Raw genomic sequence first — 15,591 nt, 5'->3', positions numbered from 1 at the left:
TATTTTTATTTAATCCATCAAATACTACTTCTGTTTAGTGAACAGATCTTTGAATCAGTCAAGGTTTGATTTAATTACCAAAATGTAGGTCTCTATTAGACATGAACATCTACATAGAGCATTGCAAAGTAACAGATGGCCAAGTAATTCAGTTTATTATGTTACAGTGACATCGTGAAATGAGTTAGTTTTTTGATTCTCCAAGGTTGGCAAAGATAATAAAAATGAGTTGTAGCCCCTCTGATTAACGACTTCTGTGTTATAAAATGCACAACACTGAGCTGACTATATAGTTGAATATTTAGCTGCAGTTTTTGTTGAACGTGTACCTAGTTGTCTGTCATTTATTTTGGAGGCTTTACCTTACCAGCATTTAATATTTTAAACCAACTGATCCGCCACAGTCTGGTCATGTTACGAGTGTTAAAAGAGTTTTCTGAGGTCACATTTATTCAAACAAACCTTTGATGCCACAACTGTCGTATTTTAAAGACAATGCATTGTTTACAAGATCGTCAAAAAGAACATGCTTTATTGAAAATTCTCTTGAAGAAAACAACGTAAGGTATGCTTCTGTGATAAAACATAACATTCTGTAAATACCTGTTTTCCTGCTGGCAAAAATAATACTGTTTTAAAAGATTGATCAGTATGACTAGAAACAGTTGACCACGCGTGTCCAAAGACAAAACAAAACAACGTACCACATAATCAAACTGAACACTGAGAAATGTCTTGTTTTCTAGCTTGTGGAGCACAGACCATGTCAGATCATAAAGTCAACAACATTCAACTTAGAGACAATTTCATACCATCTTGCATTTGCAACAGACTCAGAAAAAAAATAAAAAATTCTGAAAAGACTAATGGACCTGGTTGGAGAAACAATTCCAGTTGTCTTTTCTGAACTTCAAACTGTCATAACTTGGACAATTGAGAACCTTCACAGACATGACTGAAAAACGTACACAGGATTTTTCATTGCACCATCACGTAGCTTGCTTGGATGAACAGACAGACACGACACATGAACCTGCTCCTGAAGTAAATGTCTTACAATCACATGATGAGGCTGGTTTCTGAACTCATATGCATTCAGTACTTTCCAACTTCTGAAGCTTCATACACTTGGCCACAGAAGTCACGGACACCTGTTTAAATAAACGTCAGTTCTTTAACAGATCAGTTTAAGGGAAAAACAAGGCCAAATGATTCCCTGTGTTGTTCAAAGATGGCAGGACAGTTTGATGCAGTAAACAGTCCACTGTTATTTCAACACAAAAAAGAAATCGTGAACTATGTGTCGAACAAGTAGTTGCTGGCTGTTGAGAACAAAGAGTTTGGGGATGACTTATGCATGTGCAGAAAGCTGCCTGTTGCTCACCGTGACCGGGAGAGGACGACTGGTACCTGAGCTCAACCTTCTGTCCCGCTCTAAAGCCGGGAATAGGAACCAGATAAAGAGCTGTTTATGGTTATACATACACTAACAGTACAGAGTGCCACTTCAACTTTAACTTGGGTTCAAAGTTTCAAGTCCTGTGGCCACACCTGACATTACAGCTGGGTCTTCCCACATACTTGTGACCATATCCAGTGATGTAGCCGTGCGCTTTGAGAAGTGCTTTACTGCACACTCGCCCCATGATGGCGTCAAAGGCAGTGTTCTTCAGTAACAAGTTTTTCTCCTTAGTCAATTAGTGGTACTTTAACACGTAACTGTTGCTCCTGCTGAAGTATCTTATCGAATGAAAAGCCTCAAACAGTGTAAACTAACAGTGTAACAACGCCTCTGGCTGCGGCATATAGATGTTGATTTTAAAGTACCAGCATGGAAGTGTAAATTGAATGGGTCTATAGCTGTATACAGTGCTATCTAATAAGAAAACCTCCAACAGAAAAAGTGTAAAATCAGTGCAGTTTGCAGGTTTGGCAAGTCATCGTCACCTGGATTATTAAAAAAACAAAAAACAGTCAACGTGCCAGTCAGTTTCTCTTGTGTACAGCAGCTCACACACTGCAAAACTAGTCCAAACAGGTGACGCAGAAGCATTTCAACACAAAGCATAATCCTAAATGCTTTTTGTTTTCTAATGAAGATTATAAACCTTACCGGTACCTGCAGTCTTTCCCCATGTATATATATATTTCTTATTAAGTGTAGTCTTAATCCTATGGGTACCCTATGGGTGTTTCACAACTGTAAGGATAGTAATTTTGCTGGTGCTGAGCTCAAAAAGGGAAGCTCCGATTCTGCGGTCTCCAAGATTTAGTGTGAACACAAAACGTAGGTGAATCATAAACTCCTGACTGCAAATTATAATAAAATCTAATTAAAATCTTTCGCTAAAGAGGCAAAAATGTACCCCCCCCCCAAAAAAAAGTAAAGGAACACACACATCCGCACTCACAAACATACTATGATCAGCAAGCACACTTTTCTCTGCTCTCCGTTTGATTGTCAGAGAGCTACAAATTCACAATCTCAGCGAAAATAATGTAGATCACTTTTTGCATCCTCACAAATATCACATCAGCTTCCATCACTTTGCACCAGCTGACATATACACATGCAGATTTTTAACAGTGTCATTCACTAATGATAATGCATGAGGCCGCATCTTACTGCATCTATAACTTAATCCTCTGCATGTGCTGAAAGTTCACCGTTACTGTCCCTCCTCATTGTGCCAAGGGTTCAGGTAAAAGTGAGTCGACAGCAGCAGTTGGAAGCCACACTCATCGGTGATTTGCACAGGAGTGCTGAGTGTACCCATTGTTTTCATATTGCAGTAACAAAGTCTTTTCTTGATAGCGGACGACAAAAACAAAAAACCCTAATCTCTCTTTCCGGTTGCTGCTGTCCTCTTTGAACTGGAGTTTCAGGTCACAACCCAGCCAAGGCATCTTATGCAGTTGGAAGAACGATCCAAACAACAAACTGCAGACTGTCTTTTTGAAAAGTAGTGTCTTTTTGGCTCGTTGTATAAAAAAAAAAAAAAAAAAAAAAAAAAAAAAAACAATCAGGAGAATCTCCATCTGCTGGGTGAAGCTAGGGCAACCACTATGTTATGTTGCGCTTATTCCCCCTCACGATCGGCCGAGCAAACTCCACAAAGTCATCTATGAGGACTGGCCAAGCCCCTGAGGAGAGAGCAAAACGCTGACGTTTAGTTACACCGTATGTGATCTGTTCAAGTGACTCAATTCATTAGTACAATGAGTAATGATGTGGTGGTTTGGTCTCTTCACAGGCGCCACCTGCTGGTCTGATAGAATTCTAATCTACAGTGATTTACCTTCATCGTGCTTTACAATTTACAATATCAGAAAAGGTTGATTTTAATAAAAAGTTTAGCACAGAGAGGATGCAGACTGTCCCTTTAAAATGTTAGGTTCCTTATGACAGAGTTTCAATAAATAACTTCTGTGCCTATCATTTTTGTTTTGCCTTCATGTGTTTAGTTACTCAATGAAATGCATCACAAATCTGTCAGAACTTTTTTTTTTTTAACGATGCCTTTCACATTCATATACATCTCGAAGCTAGTCATACAACCACACTCTGAAATGATATGTGATGCAGTCTGAGCTCATAAAGGTGACTGACTGAATTATAAGCATGCAGCTGTGAGGGTTTATCTTTCATCAGGGAATTAACAGCTGAAATGTTTAACACTCGGACAGTGTAATGAACAGCTTTCATCAACAAGTCTTTCATATCTTCACCTTCCTCGTCATAGTTCGACATGTCGTCTTCAATCATATTTCCGAAGTCCAGGAGGAGGTTCCACGTGTCCTTAGGAATTGAGCGCTTATGATGTTCCTAAATGCAACATAGGAACACTTACTAACAGTATTTCACAGGAGGGGTTTTTTCTAGGCTGTGGTTTTATAACTTTTGTTGTGTTTGACTTTCCTCTGATGTTTTGCCTGGATGCAACATTTCTAGTGATGAATTTTGGTTTTGTTTTATTTATAAATGGCTGACACAGAACAACAGTCCTCCCTCACCAGCAGGAAGCGGTTCCAGAGATCCAAGAACTTGAAGCGATCTGTGAGAACTAGATTCCAATAAGCGACGGCCATCTCTAGGTCTAGGAATCAAAATAAGATATATCATGAAATAAAAGTTTCATATTTACATTTTAAATAAATCAAAACCAGATCTAAAAAAAAGGGGGGGGGTTTAACCCTTTTTCTTTTCTTTGAAAATATCGGGGTGTTTTTTTGGAACATGGGACCAGCTCCCCTTTTCTACATATTCTTGTGCTTACCTAAACCTTTCTGGCCAGGGTTCTTGGCAAAATTGAAGGTAAACTGGTAAAAGTCTTTGAACTTCCCCGTGTCTTTCAGCTCCTGCTCCAGTCTGGGAAGCATTGCCTTGAGTTTTTCTGGACTGTCACAGCTAGAGGGGATATAACAATAGTGAATACAAGTGGCAGTCACAGCTTACACAAACTGTAACAATGTGAAGATTCAAATTTGCTTGGTAAATTTATGTTTTAAACAAAGTACAGCTAGATGTTTTTTTTATATTGAAAAAATAAACATAAGTATATTTATTTGCAGTCAGCCTTAATAATAAACCTATCCATGTAACAGCAGCATGTTTCAGTACGAGTATTGCTCACCCAAGCTCAGCCATGCCGTCCACAAACTCTTTCTTGCTGAACTCGCACTGGGTGGCCGCTCTGAACTTCCATGCCACCACAAGTATGCTCATGCTAGCTGGGTCCAGGGTCAGGTCATCACAGAACTGCTGGATCCCATCAATGCCTATCTTATTCTCATCCTGGGGGTCTGCAAACACAGTAGAGAAAAAGTGAGCAGGGCAGTGCTATCATGCAGGACAGGCAGAGTGAGCGGTCTCTTTGACATGAAACTAAAGTGACGCTTGCCTTTGTATCTGCTGTAGAGCTGTTCCAGCTTCTTGCGGTCCACTGAGGTTTTCATGGATTCTTTGTAGTAGAGGTCTGGATTCTGGAAGTAGTTGTCTGTGGCGAATTCTAGTTTCCAGTCATTCTGCGTCAGGCAGTACACGGCTGTCCTCTCCCCAGCCTGCGTGAAGGACATGAACTGCCGAACCTTGTCCTTCTGCGATGACTTCAACTTGTGCTGTGAGACAAGCGGGCACACAGGTAAATTTAAGGATGGACTGAAATCCCACACACATCCATTTAAACAAACACTGACTGATTTCAATATTTCCTCATGAGTTAGCCCATTTTAGATAGGCCTTCATGATTGTAATTAAACACAGAAGTCTTTATTAGTTTTGTTGGGCTATAGAGATGCACACATGCAACCTGGGGCTCTATACTGTAGGCCTATACTTGCAAAAAGTTTCCAGTTCGCACTGAAGGTAAATCAGCCATGGTATCAACACTTACTCGAACAACACACACCAGTCTGAACTTTATGAACATTTGAACCAGAGAGCTGATTTAAACTGAAAACGTCTTAATGACTTTTTGTACTTGTATGCAGAAATAGTTGGGTGTGGGTTTACTGATGGACACATTGTAAGAAGTGGCACACAGTTGGAAAAAGTAAGACTGACACCATGCATGCATCATGTAGTGTGTTGTATAAACCCTGTCACTCTTTTATGCATGGTTGCAATGTTCCGTTATTTTGTAATAAAAAAAACCCTCCTTGAGTTGGTTTAATGTACTAGCTCATTTGGGAGGGAGACCTGCACGTATTTTGCAAAACTGCGGACCTGACCCACCCGATTATCACACAGCAAATTCGCCGTGACAGGCCAGTGTTTTGCGACCCAGTTTTGTGGGGAGGGGACGTGTGATCCTGCAGGCTCTCTCTCCCTCTCCTGACCCGGGCCGGCGGCAGCAGCGGGAGCACACACGAGTTACCAAAAAGGGAAAGGTACGTGCAGCAAGAAGTGCGGGTGTCCGATCTCAAAATACCAACAACTGACCTTCCATTTCCCTCATATATTCGCGACTCATATCACCCTGACAATGCGACACTTGGTTGAGGACGAGCCCGATCCCAAATATCTGTGTGATCCCTCAACATCAATGACAGCAGTTATCGGGGTCTGCACTTGCTTCAAGGAGCTAAAGATTCTCTCCAGTTTCTCATATTTAATCTTACCTACCATTTTATCACACGCTGTTTTGGCCCACTTGATATCCAATTACCCCCTCGTGCGCATGCGCGAAACAAACTGCGCTACTGAAGGCCAATTGGTTCATGGGAAACGTAGTTCTGCAGAACTGTAATCCAACAGGCCACGGTGTTATGAAAACCCTACATATAGCAGCTGTCTGTATCGAATAACAGCTTTCAAGGGACAAAAACAATACTTTATTTTTCTCAAAGTGCGTGTAATTAAACAGAGTAGCGTGAAAACGTGACGTTGTGACAGATTTGTTTCATGTAAATAGAAGTTGAGAGTAAGACAGCCGATAGAAGTGAGCTTTGAACTTACTGAACAAGCGTTGTTGTTTTACACGTACGTGTGTGTAAAGATAAACTTTTGATGTATTAGGTTCAAATAGTTTGACCAGTTATTACAATAATAGTGTTGCTCGGGGAAAAAACTACAACTCCCATATCAAAGCTGATAAAGATGTTTCGGAAGTAATCTTCAAGTGGATCAAAGTTATATCAGCGTGATAGCAGTCAGAAAACATTGCGCTAGTTGTTTGCTTTGGGCCGCACTTTTAAGTAAGCGTTATCATCTAACTTTTCATCGTGTCATGATAACTGTTTTCACCCAGAAACCTCGATAACATAAACTTACATGACAGCTACTTAGCTAAGGTTAGCAACGTCGTGTTAGCATGTGTGTTGACTCAGCTGCCTGAAGCTGGTCTGACAGCTCCAACCAATTTAGAGAGAGCTAAACTTGCTCCTCAGGAAGAGAAAACAGGTTGAACTTTGTACACACTAATACATCTTCGTTTTGTTTCATTAGTTGCGGAGTACCTACCTGGACGAAGTTGTGTGAACATCCCCTCTCCAGCAGCAGGACAGTCGTCAGGCTCGGTGGGAGCAGGTCGAGGTAACCATGGAGCTGGTCGTCAAGTGAAGCGGCTGTCCGCGTGCATGGACGCTGCCCTCAGCTGCTATGTGGCAGGAGAAGAGGAGGAGGAGGGGTGCTGCTGCTGCTGCGATACAACAGCATGATTGTTCCCTTCTTCTTCAGCTTCTCCTTCAGTCGTGGAGTTTGTGAGCTAACACTGCAATATTTCGCAGGTATCGTTTTCCGGTTTTCTGTACTTGTACAGGTTATACCTGGTTGTATTCGTGTGTTCAGGGAGGTGTTTTAAGTTATTACGTGTTTAATATTCATCTTTTTATGTATGTGACTTTTTAAAACATTCTTGCAGGAGTTGTTTTTTTTCCCCATGTAGCCTTCATGTTTAATGTTCAGTCTGTTAAAAGTGTAACTACTCCGTTTTGGTTGTGCAAATATGCCAGCCTGTCAAAAGTGAAGTGCATCTGTGGTGAAAAGTTTATTAACTATGATAATGTTATTTTACAAAACAATTTGTAAAATACACATTGACTATTCTTAGTTGAGAATACTCCAACTATTACATTAATTGCCAACATTTTAATTATTAACTATTTTTAGTAATCCTATTCCATTTAATCTAGTTTACGGCCAAATTAAGTTCTCACACTAACAAACAAGTAGTTGTAGGCATTGTGTTGAACATACCAGTAGACATTTCCCACAAGTTTCTGATCTTAAATTGACCTGACAGGCCAGTTTTTAGTTTGCAGCCTTTGTATAAGTAAGGAACTTTGTTATTGTTTTACACTTTTACAGCTATAGTCACTATTCAGAGTAACATAGAAACAGTTGTATGATCATCTCATGCATTGAATCTACTGTTGTCGATGAATACACTTACTAAATACAGCCCAACTGTAGGAAGGACAGAGGAGGAGCTCGGAAAGTAAACACTCCTCTGCTTACCTCATGCTCATAAAGGTGCGGTCCAACTTTGGTGCGAGTCCAGTTCACTCTGTCACAGTATTCAGTATTAAAGCGCACAAATGTTTGTTATGTGAGGGTGGAGAGAGTGAACATGTCAGTTTCTTAAATAGACACAAAGCTTGACATCAGGTTTAGGCAGAATAGCAAGTGCTGCTGGAATGTCTCCACATGACGTGCTCATACAAGTCATCTGCACTAAACCCTGCACACAGATGTGTTATTAGCAGCCAGTGAGAGAGGCCGCAGGTGTGTACACACAGCTGTTGCTTCAGCTTTTATCTGTGACCTAAAGATTAAACCTTCTCTTGAGATCACACGAAGGAGCACAAAAGCTGAGTTTCCACATAACGGGATCATCTGTGTCGGATCTGAGGACCCATGCTACTGTCTGTGCTGTTAAAGGCCTAAGTGATGGTTATTGTGTTCTATAAATTCCATTTAAAAGACCAAAATAAGCATGTTGGTTTAGCTTTCAGTGCTTTATTGATTACCCAGCGTACTGAGGAAGTGCAACTTTGAATATTAGTCACAACTGATACTTAGATCAGGTAAAAATGCCACGATCATTCCTGAAACACCTGGACATTGTTGTTTGCAAAAAATGTAATCCAGAAGAAGTCAACAGTGAATTTGTTCGTGACGATTTTTAATTCTTGAGCTAGTGAGGTTTAATTATTATATTTGAATGAGATTTTTCTGTCTCACCCTCTGGCTCTTTCTCTCTCTCTCTCTCTCTCTCTCTCTCTCTCTCTCTCTGTTACCAGGCCCGTTTCTCTTCATCAGTCTCCACCCTTGGGTGAAGGCAGACTGTCGGGTGTTTGGATGCAGGTCGTGTGTTGGTTGCTGTGCCTTAGCACAGCGGGGGCACTAGTAGTGCTACAAAAAAAACAGGTGGCCCAGCAAGCCATCAAGCTATATCGAGGCAAAGGGGCCCAACAAGGCTACAGCTGGGTGGCAGGCAACTGTAAACAGCTGGCAGGTCTCCTGCGTCAGAAAAATGTGGTGGTCAAGAAGCTGGCGGCCGCGGCTGCTGCTGTTGGACAAGATCAGTCCCTTTCAGAACCTGAGAGGCACTTCCAGGTACCAAACTGAGAAATAAGATTGAGCTGTTTTCTTGTTAAATGATTTTAAAAGGGTGTGAGACACCCACAGTGTTTCTTTAGTCTTTGTCTCCTGGCTCCACAATGATACGCGTTCAGATGTCATACTCGGGTTTCACTTAGAGAGAAAAGATGCCCTGGTTTCATTCTTGCTTCAACCATCAATTATTTTCTTCAAGAAAAACGATTAAAGACTTTCAATGAATAATACAACTTGTCAAAGTTGAGCAAATGTATCTGCTCTTAACAGACTAACTGATTAATTGACTCACTGTTTGAACTGTAGGTAGGAAATGGCCAAACAAATAATTCTTGGTGTTATCAGAATTTTATTTATCATCTCTGATGAAAACATAACAGTTGCTCTCTTAAAAACAAATAACCATAAACATTTTTTTTTTTTATAAAACGGACCTTTGGTATGTAAGGATTTTACGACTGAGTGGCATCTCCCTGCCTGCTTTCAGGTTCACACTCTGGAGGTTTTCCAGAAGGAGCTGAATGAAACGGGGAACCTGGTGTTTCAGGCGGTGCAGAGCCTGCAGAGGGCGCTGCAGGGAGACTACAAGGATGTAGTCAACGTCAAGGAGAATAGCAGACAGCGGCTGGAGGCCCTCAGGGAGGCAGCCATAAAGGTGAGGGCGCACAGTGTTCAGGGTTTCATGATGCCTACCTTAGAGAGTCAGAAGAGGGAGGAATTCACAACGTGTTCAGTCAGTCTGGAAACAGAAAATATTCGTAATTCTGCCATACAACGCATTGATAGTCAAAAATGTTTGTTTATAATCTGTAGATCAATGGGTGGAATGATTACTTTATAACCTGTGACTTTAGCACTTTGCTTTACTAAAAGTAACTGCAATAAGTCTCTGACCTGTTTAAGTGTACTACTGTCGTTTGACTTTGACTCTCACCCACTCATATTAACATACTGCTAGCATACTATTGTTATTGTATAATATATACATTTATATTTATTAAACTTACATTCTATACATTGCACGGATGTATATAACAGAATATTGCATCTATTGCACTATATTATATTATACTTTATAACTGTCAACCTGCTGTTTACATAGCTCACTGTTTCTAAACACGCGTCACTTTAAATCTTCACTGGTCACTTTAGCCTGCCACTTACTGCACATCATTTCTCCATTGTCCTGCTGAGCTCACCCCATTATGTATAGTCCTCTGTATATATCCTGTTCTACTATTTTTGGAATTGTATTTATGTTACTATTTTATTTTATTTAATCATTTTATTTTTTTGATTCTATCTTGCTGCAACTCCTGAATTTCCCCATTAGGGATCAATAAAGTTATATCTTATCTTATCAGGAGGAGCAGGAGTATGTGGAGCTGGTGGCTGCAGAGAAGCATCAGCAGGAAGCTGCGAAGAGCGCTTTAGCCCAGAATAAGTCTTTGTCCATGCTGGATGAGATCCTGGAGGACGTCAGGAAGGCGGCGGACCGGCTCGAAGAGGAGATCGAGGAGCACGCCTTTGACAACAACAAACAGGTCGGCCAAGAGGCCGCACTGCCGGGGTAGAACGTTATACCATCAAAGATACACTGTGCCTCATCTGAAGTCTCTCTGTTGTGTAGATGAGAGGTGTAAACGTCGAAGCAGTGTTGAGGGTGGAGGATGAGGAGAAGAGTGGGAAGAGGAAGAACAAGTCCCAGCAGAAGGAAGTGGAGGATGACCTTGGATTAAGCATGCTCATTGACTCGCAGAACAACCAGTACGTGCTGACCAAACCCAGAGACTCCACCATGCCCAGAGCAGACCACCATTTCATCAAGGTCACTTTATTCCTCACTCTCAGGTAGCACGCTATAGCCTCTATGTTTGAAATACTTGAAACAATAACTTTGTTCTTCACACCGTCTGCTGCAGGACTTGGTGTCGGTGGTGATGTTGTCCCTGCCCTGTGGCTGGATTTGTTCCTTAGTCGGACTTCCTCCCATGTTTGGATACATCATCTGTGGGGTGCTCCTCGGTCCGTCGTGCCTTAACAGCATCAAGGTGCGTGTGTTCTGCAGATTTAAAGAACATTACCGAGTCATACTGTGTGTGATAGTGTTTTTTATGTCAGTCTGTCTCTGTGTCCTGCAGTCCATGGTCCAGGTGGAGACTCTGGGAGAGTTGGGTGTGTTCTTCACTCTCTTTGTAGTAGGCTTGGAGTTCTCACCTGAGCGCGTTCGAAAGGTAAGCAAGAGAGGCTTAAATTTAGTATGACATTTTTTACACAATAAATGACCTGACCTGATTGACAAAATTAGCGAAGAATGATGACTGAACTGCAGTGTCAAACTGGGAAGTAATGTCTCTGAAGATTTAAGCTACTGAAGAAAAGGATGCCTTTTTAAGTGTGTTGAAAGTATAAAGGTGTAGTTGGTTACTTTCTCCCTGGAGGAGTTGGTAACAGTTAATTTATGCAGTATGTGCATTTGTCTGCAGGTATGGAAGACGTCCGTTCAGGGCTCGTGTTACCTGAGTTTGCTGATGGTGGGGGCCGGTTTGGTGTGGGGACAAGTCCTGCATATTAGACCCACCCAGACTGTCTTCATTTCCACTTGTCTCTCCCTGTCAAGCACCCCACTTGTGTCCCGCTTCCTGGCAGGGAGCCGAGGGGACAAAGAAGGTGGGTGGAGGCATGCTTACATGAATGAACACAATTAAAGTGTTTCAATGTATTTATTCCTTTTGTGTTCTGTAATTTCCACACTTTCTTTTTGAGTTGTTTTTTTTGTTCAGGTTTATTCCCTCAGTATTCAAGGGTTAGTAATAATAATAATAATAATAATAATAATAATATGTGTGTTTGAAACAGGTGATCTGGACTACAGCAGCGTGCTCCTCGGGATGTTGGTGATGCAAGACGTTCAGCTCGGCCTCTTCATCGCCATCATGCCAACTTTGATCCAGGCTCAGAGTGGCGACTTGGACAGGTGAACTGTTTCTTTTTTCTTATCTCCACCCAAACACTTAACTAGACACACACACACACACACACACACACACACACACACACACACACACACACACACACACACACAGAGAGCTTATTAAAATCTGCTGTTCCTCTTTATGAAACACAGCTTCCTTTTTGGCAGTCTCCGTGTGTTGTACCTGCTGGCTCAGGTCCTGGGCTCTCTGGCTGTTGTGCTGCTCCTCTGTCTTTTATTCAAGTCCTTCCTGATTGGCCCGTACTACAAGAAGCTGCACGCTGAGAGCAAAGGCAACAAGGAGATCCTGGTGCTGGGCATGGCAGCGTTTGTCTTTTTCATGCTGACAGTACGCAAGTACACAAAATGTCTGATATTTCTCTTCCACTGGGACAACTTTCCTCTTTGAGGAGGTTGTTTGTGTGTGTGTGTTTCTCATTCTGACTGATTCTACAGGTGACAGATTTTCTCGATGTGTCGATGGAGCTTGGCTGTTTCCTGGCTGGAGCTTTGCTGTCCACCCAGGGTCACATAGTCACTACTGAGGTCATGGGATGCATTGAGCCAATCAGAGATTTCCTCACTATCATCTTCTTTGCCTCTATTGGTCAGTTACAGTTCTAAACAGATGTTAGCTTATTATCATTATGCTGTCTTTTTTTTTTCTTCACTTTTAGCAGTGAGACTTTACTCATCTTGTGTTTGTTTCTCTGATGCTACAGGTCTTCATGTTTTCCCGACTTTCGTGCTGTACGAGCTCACCATCCTGCTGGTTCTGACCCTCACACTTGTCATCATGAAGGTAAAGCACTCCCCTCTCATTGAGCATTTTCCTTCTCCAGCTCTCCGTTAATTACCACTTTCTCACTTTCTCTTTTTCTTTTCTTCTGTCTCTTCTATTCCTCCTAGTTCGTGATGGCAGTACTGGTTCTGTCAGTGATCCTGCCTCCAGGCTCCCAACACATACGCTGGGTGGTCTCAGCCGGTCTGGCTCAGGTCAGCGAGTTCTCCTTCGTCCTGGGTAGCCGAGCGCGTCGGGCTGGCATCATCTCTAGAGAGGTCAGTGATGAAGTGATGCAGAAGTTATATATTTTTTAACTTCCTGTTCTGAGTCATTTGGTCAACTGTTTTTTTCTTCTTTTTTTTTGTAAGCTTCTCCCAGTTATTCTTCAATCAGTTGGCCTCAAAGAAACTGATTTGTAAAATAATTACAACTAGAAAGGATTGTTTTGTTTTATTATGTTCAAACAAGCCTACTCACTCTGATTTCGTCCGTTCCACTCCTGTTTTTATTGTTATGTAAATCTTTCAATCTCTCCTTTTTTAACTTTTTATGCTTACGTTTTATTGTCTTTTTAAAACCTTGTATGTAAGGTGTCCTTGGGTTTTTTTGAAAGGCGCCCTCAAATAAAATGTGTTATTAATCTCTCACTGTTTCTGACCTCAGGTGTATCTGCTGGTTCTCAGTGTCACCACACTCAGTTTGCTGCTGGCACCGGTGCTGTGGAGAGTCACAACGCAAAGATTTGTTCCCCGGGCTGAACGCAAAATGGTCACATGACAAGAGCACGAGTGGCTTTGGTTAAACAGTTCCCATTTTAACTGTCAAAAAAAGACTTTTTTGTTGTACATGTTTTCTTGTACCAATACACAATACTTTATGAGGTGAAAGAAACTGAAACCTTCTCTATGTTGGCAAAAATCGAACCGCCCTAATGGCTTGATTGAAGCACAGCTGTTTGTCAACGAAGTCGACTCACCATCATTCCCTTTGTTTATGCTTTGAATGCACTACTTCATGCAACATGAAAAAACACAGTCTCTCTGACTTTTTGTTTTCCGTTAAAAGTGTGTCTGCACTTTCGACCCACGGAGACCAAATCTGTGTCTTATCTTAATATGTTGGGTTTTTTTTATTCTTGAGGAAAATGTGTGGAGCTTTTTTTTAACACGGAACCTTCTCTGTTTGATTCATCACGTTTTCTGACTTTAGCCTTTGAATGTAGATGCCAGATTTTTTATCTAGAAGATGGTACTTGAAGCTTATTGTAATAACAGTCTACTAGGAATTTAGCTGTGATTACACGTAAACTAAAAACTACAATAGTTTTTCGTATAGAGACTACAGATGTCCTGTCTCTCTCTTCAAGTGCTCTCCATTCTTGTAAGACTTTATGATAATCTCTCTTGATGCACACAATATTATAACATAGGAAACAGAGATACTGAAATATTAAATCACAATGTTTTTTGGGAGAGGGTGGGGTTTTAATATTTATTATATAGGAGTGGATGTAGTAGGACATTAGGCCCCGCTTGGAAAACTATAGTCTGTGTACATGGGGTGCGTCCGAGTGACAATGTCCAGTGTTGAAAAATGAAGTCAAAGTGCAAAATTCTGCAGTTTGTGTCTGCTTGAGACTGGCTGCAGACGACACCTGAAGTCACATACAAAAAATCAATTATTACAGCAGAAAATAACAAGCCTACAGCCTAGTTAGCTCATGTCTCGACCAACACACACTGTAGGGGGGGGAGATTGTTTGATCACCTGTTTTGATTTTATGAAGGATATCTGTTATTCACAATGAGGCTCATATCTGACCTGATTGACAGGCAGGCGTGGTGTAGGTGTTGGTCAGGAAGCTTAAGACTCGCCTCAGCTCCAGCTCGAAGCCTCTTGTTAGGTTGACTGAAAGTTAGGATGAGATAGCGTTCCCAGCATGATGACCTCCATCCGTGGTCCAAAGCCCCCTGCAGTAACAGATGGATGATGTCACGCAGTCTTAGTGCATTAATATTTACAGTCTATGGGCTGGACCACCAGGTCATCTGTGCCCCAAATCACACTGTTACTGAAATTCATGCACTACTTCCCAGTGAATGTGAAAGTGACATGATCTGCACTACAGCAAGACTCACAGGGGTGAGAGCTCCTCATACTTTCATTATGTGCAATGTATGTATGTATGTAGCTACATACCATTTATTTGTTTCGCTTTTAATATTTTTCCTGCAGTTTGTCAACACTGAGGGATATTTTTGTTTACCTTCTGTAGAGGATGAGTTTACATGACTGAGGCCTCCATGCACAAAGAAACACGGTTTATATCACAATGTTAATTTTTTTCTCCAAATGTATTTATTAAAAAAAAACACTGACAAATTGAAGTCTTCCTGGTTTTCCTCATTTCTTAAAAGACCATTTATTTGGGGAAACCTAAACAATAATGGTTTAATTGCTGTAAAACAATCTGATACTAAAGAAAACCTTGTTTCCCCCCTTACACAGGGACAACTGTTCCTTTACTTGAAAGCTGCTTACATTCAAGTTGAGCTCTCTTTAAAGTAGAATTAATTAACAACACAATCAATTAACAATAAAAACAACCTGTATCAAAGTGGCACATACTGAGCACATCTACCAATGACACAAACTGCATATAAGTAATATTTCATGTTCCACTCAATAATAAACATGAACAAATATACAGCAACATGGAGATGTTGTTGCACACCTTAAATAGCTTCAAGAAACATTTAATTGTCTAAATGTCGA

The 15,591-nt window shown here is 41.2% G+C and overlaps 2 protein-coding genes across 4 annotated transcripts; one reads left to right on the top strand and one right to left on the bottom strand.

Moving 5' to 3' along the window:
* Nucleotides 1-515: 515 nt before the first annotated feature.
* dcun1d2b (DCN1, defective in cullin neddylation 1, domain containing 2b) lies at nucleotides 516-7,249 on the bottom strand. 2 transcript variants are annotated; one of them, XM_079338893.1, is made up of 7 exons: nucleotides 6,962-7,249; nucleotides 4,902-5,118; nucleotides 4,635-4,803; nucleotides 4,278-4,408; nucleotides 4,015-4,097; nucleotides 3,730-3,826; nucleotides 516-3,144 (listed from the first exon to the last, which is right to left on the bottom strand). In XM_079338893.1, the coding sequence occupies exons 2-7, from the start codon at nucleotides 5,074-5,076 to the stop codon at nucleotides 3,065-3,067; spliced, it is 735 nt and encodes a 244-aa protein (XP_079195019.1). In that variant the 5' UTR covers nucleotides 5,077-5,118; nucleotides 6,962-7,249; the 3' UTR covers nucleotides 516-3,064. The 2 variants fall into 2 exon arrangements, with proteins under 2 accessions (XP_079195019.1, XP_079195018.1); XM_079338892.1 differs by lacking the exon at nucleotides 6,962-7,249 and adding an exon at nucleotides 6,125-6,194.
* A 647-nt stretch (nucleotides 7,250-7,896) lies between these two features.
* On the top strand, nucleotides 7,897-14,145 carry tmco3 (transmembrane and coiled-coil domains 3). 2 transcript variants are annotated; one of them, XM_079339815.1, is made up of 14 exons: nucleotides 7,897-7,972; nucleotides 8,743-9,058; nucleotides 9,546-9,713; nucleotides 10,423-10,602; nucleotides 10,689-10,886; nucleotides 10,981-11,109; nucleotides 11,200-11,292; nucleotides 11,545-11,728; nucleotides 11,918-12,035; nucleotides 12,201-12,381; nucleotides 12,489-12,639; nucleotides 12,755-12,834; nucleotides 12,942-13,091; nucleotides 13,480-14,145. In XM_079339815.1, the coding sequence occupies exons 2-14, from the start codon at nucleotides 8,801-8,803 to the stop codon at nucleotides 13,591-13,593; spliced, it is 2,004 nt and encodes a 667-aa protein (XP_079195941.1). In that variant the 5' UTR covers nucleotides 7,897-7,972; nucleotides 8,743-8,800; the 3' UTR covers nucleotides 13,594-14,145. The 2 variants fall into 2 exon arrangements, with proteins under 2 accessions (XP_079195941.1, XP_079195940.1); XM_079339814.1 differs by having other exon boundaries at nucleotides 12,186-12,381.
* The last annotated feature ends 1,446 nt before the right edge of the window (nucleotides 14,146-15,591 follow it).

This window comes from Symphodus melops (genome assembly GCF_947650265.1).
Source record: "Symphodus melops genome assembly, chromosome: 3".
Lineage (NCBI taxonomy): Eukaryota > Metazoa > Chordata > Actinopteri > Labriformes > Labridae > Symphodus > Symphodus melops.
The sequence above is the reverse complement of the archived record's forward strand: the minus strand, read 5'-3'. Positions and strand labels throughout refer to the sequence as shown.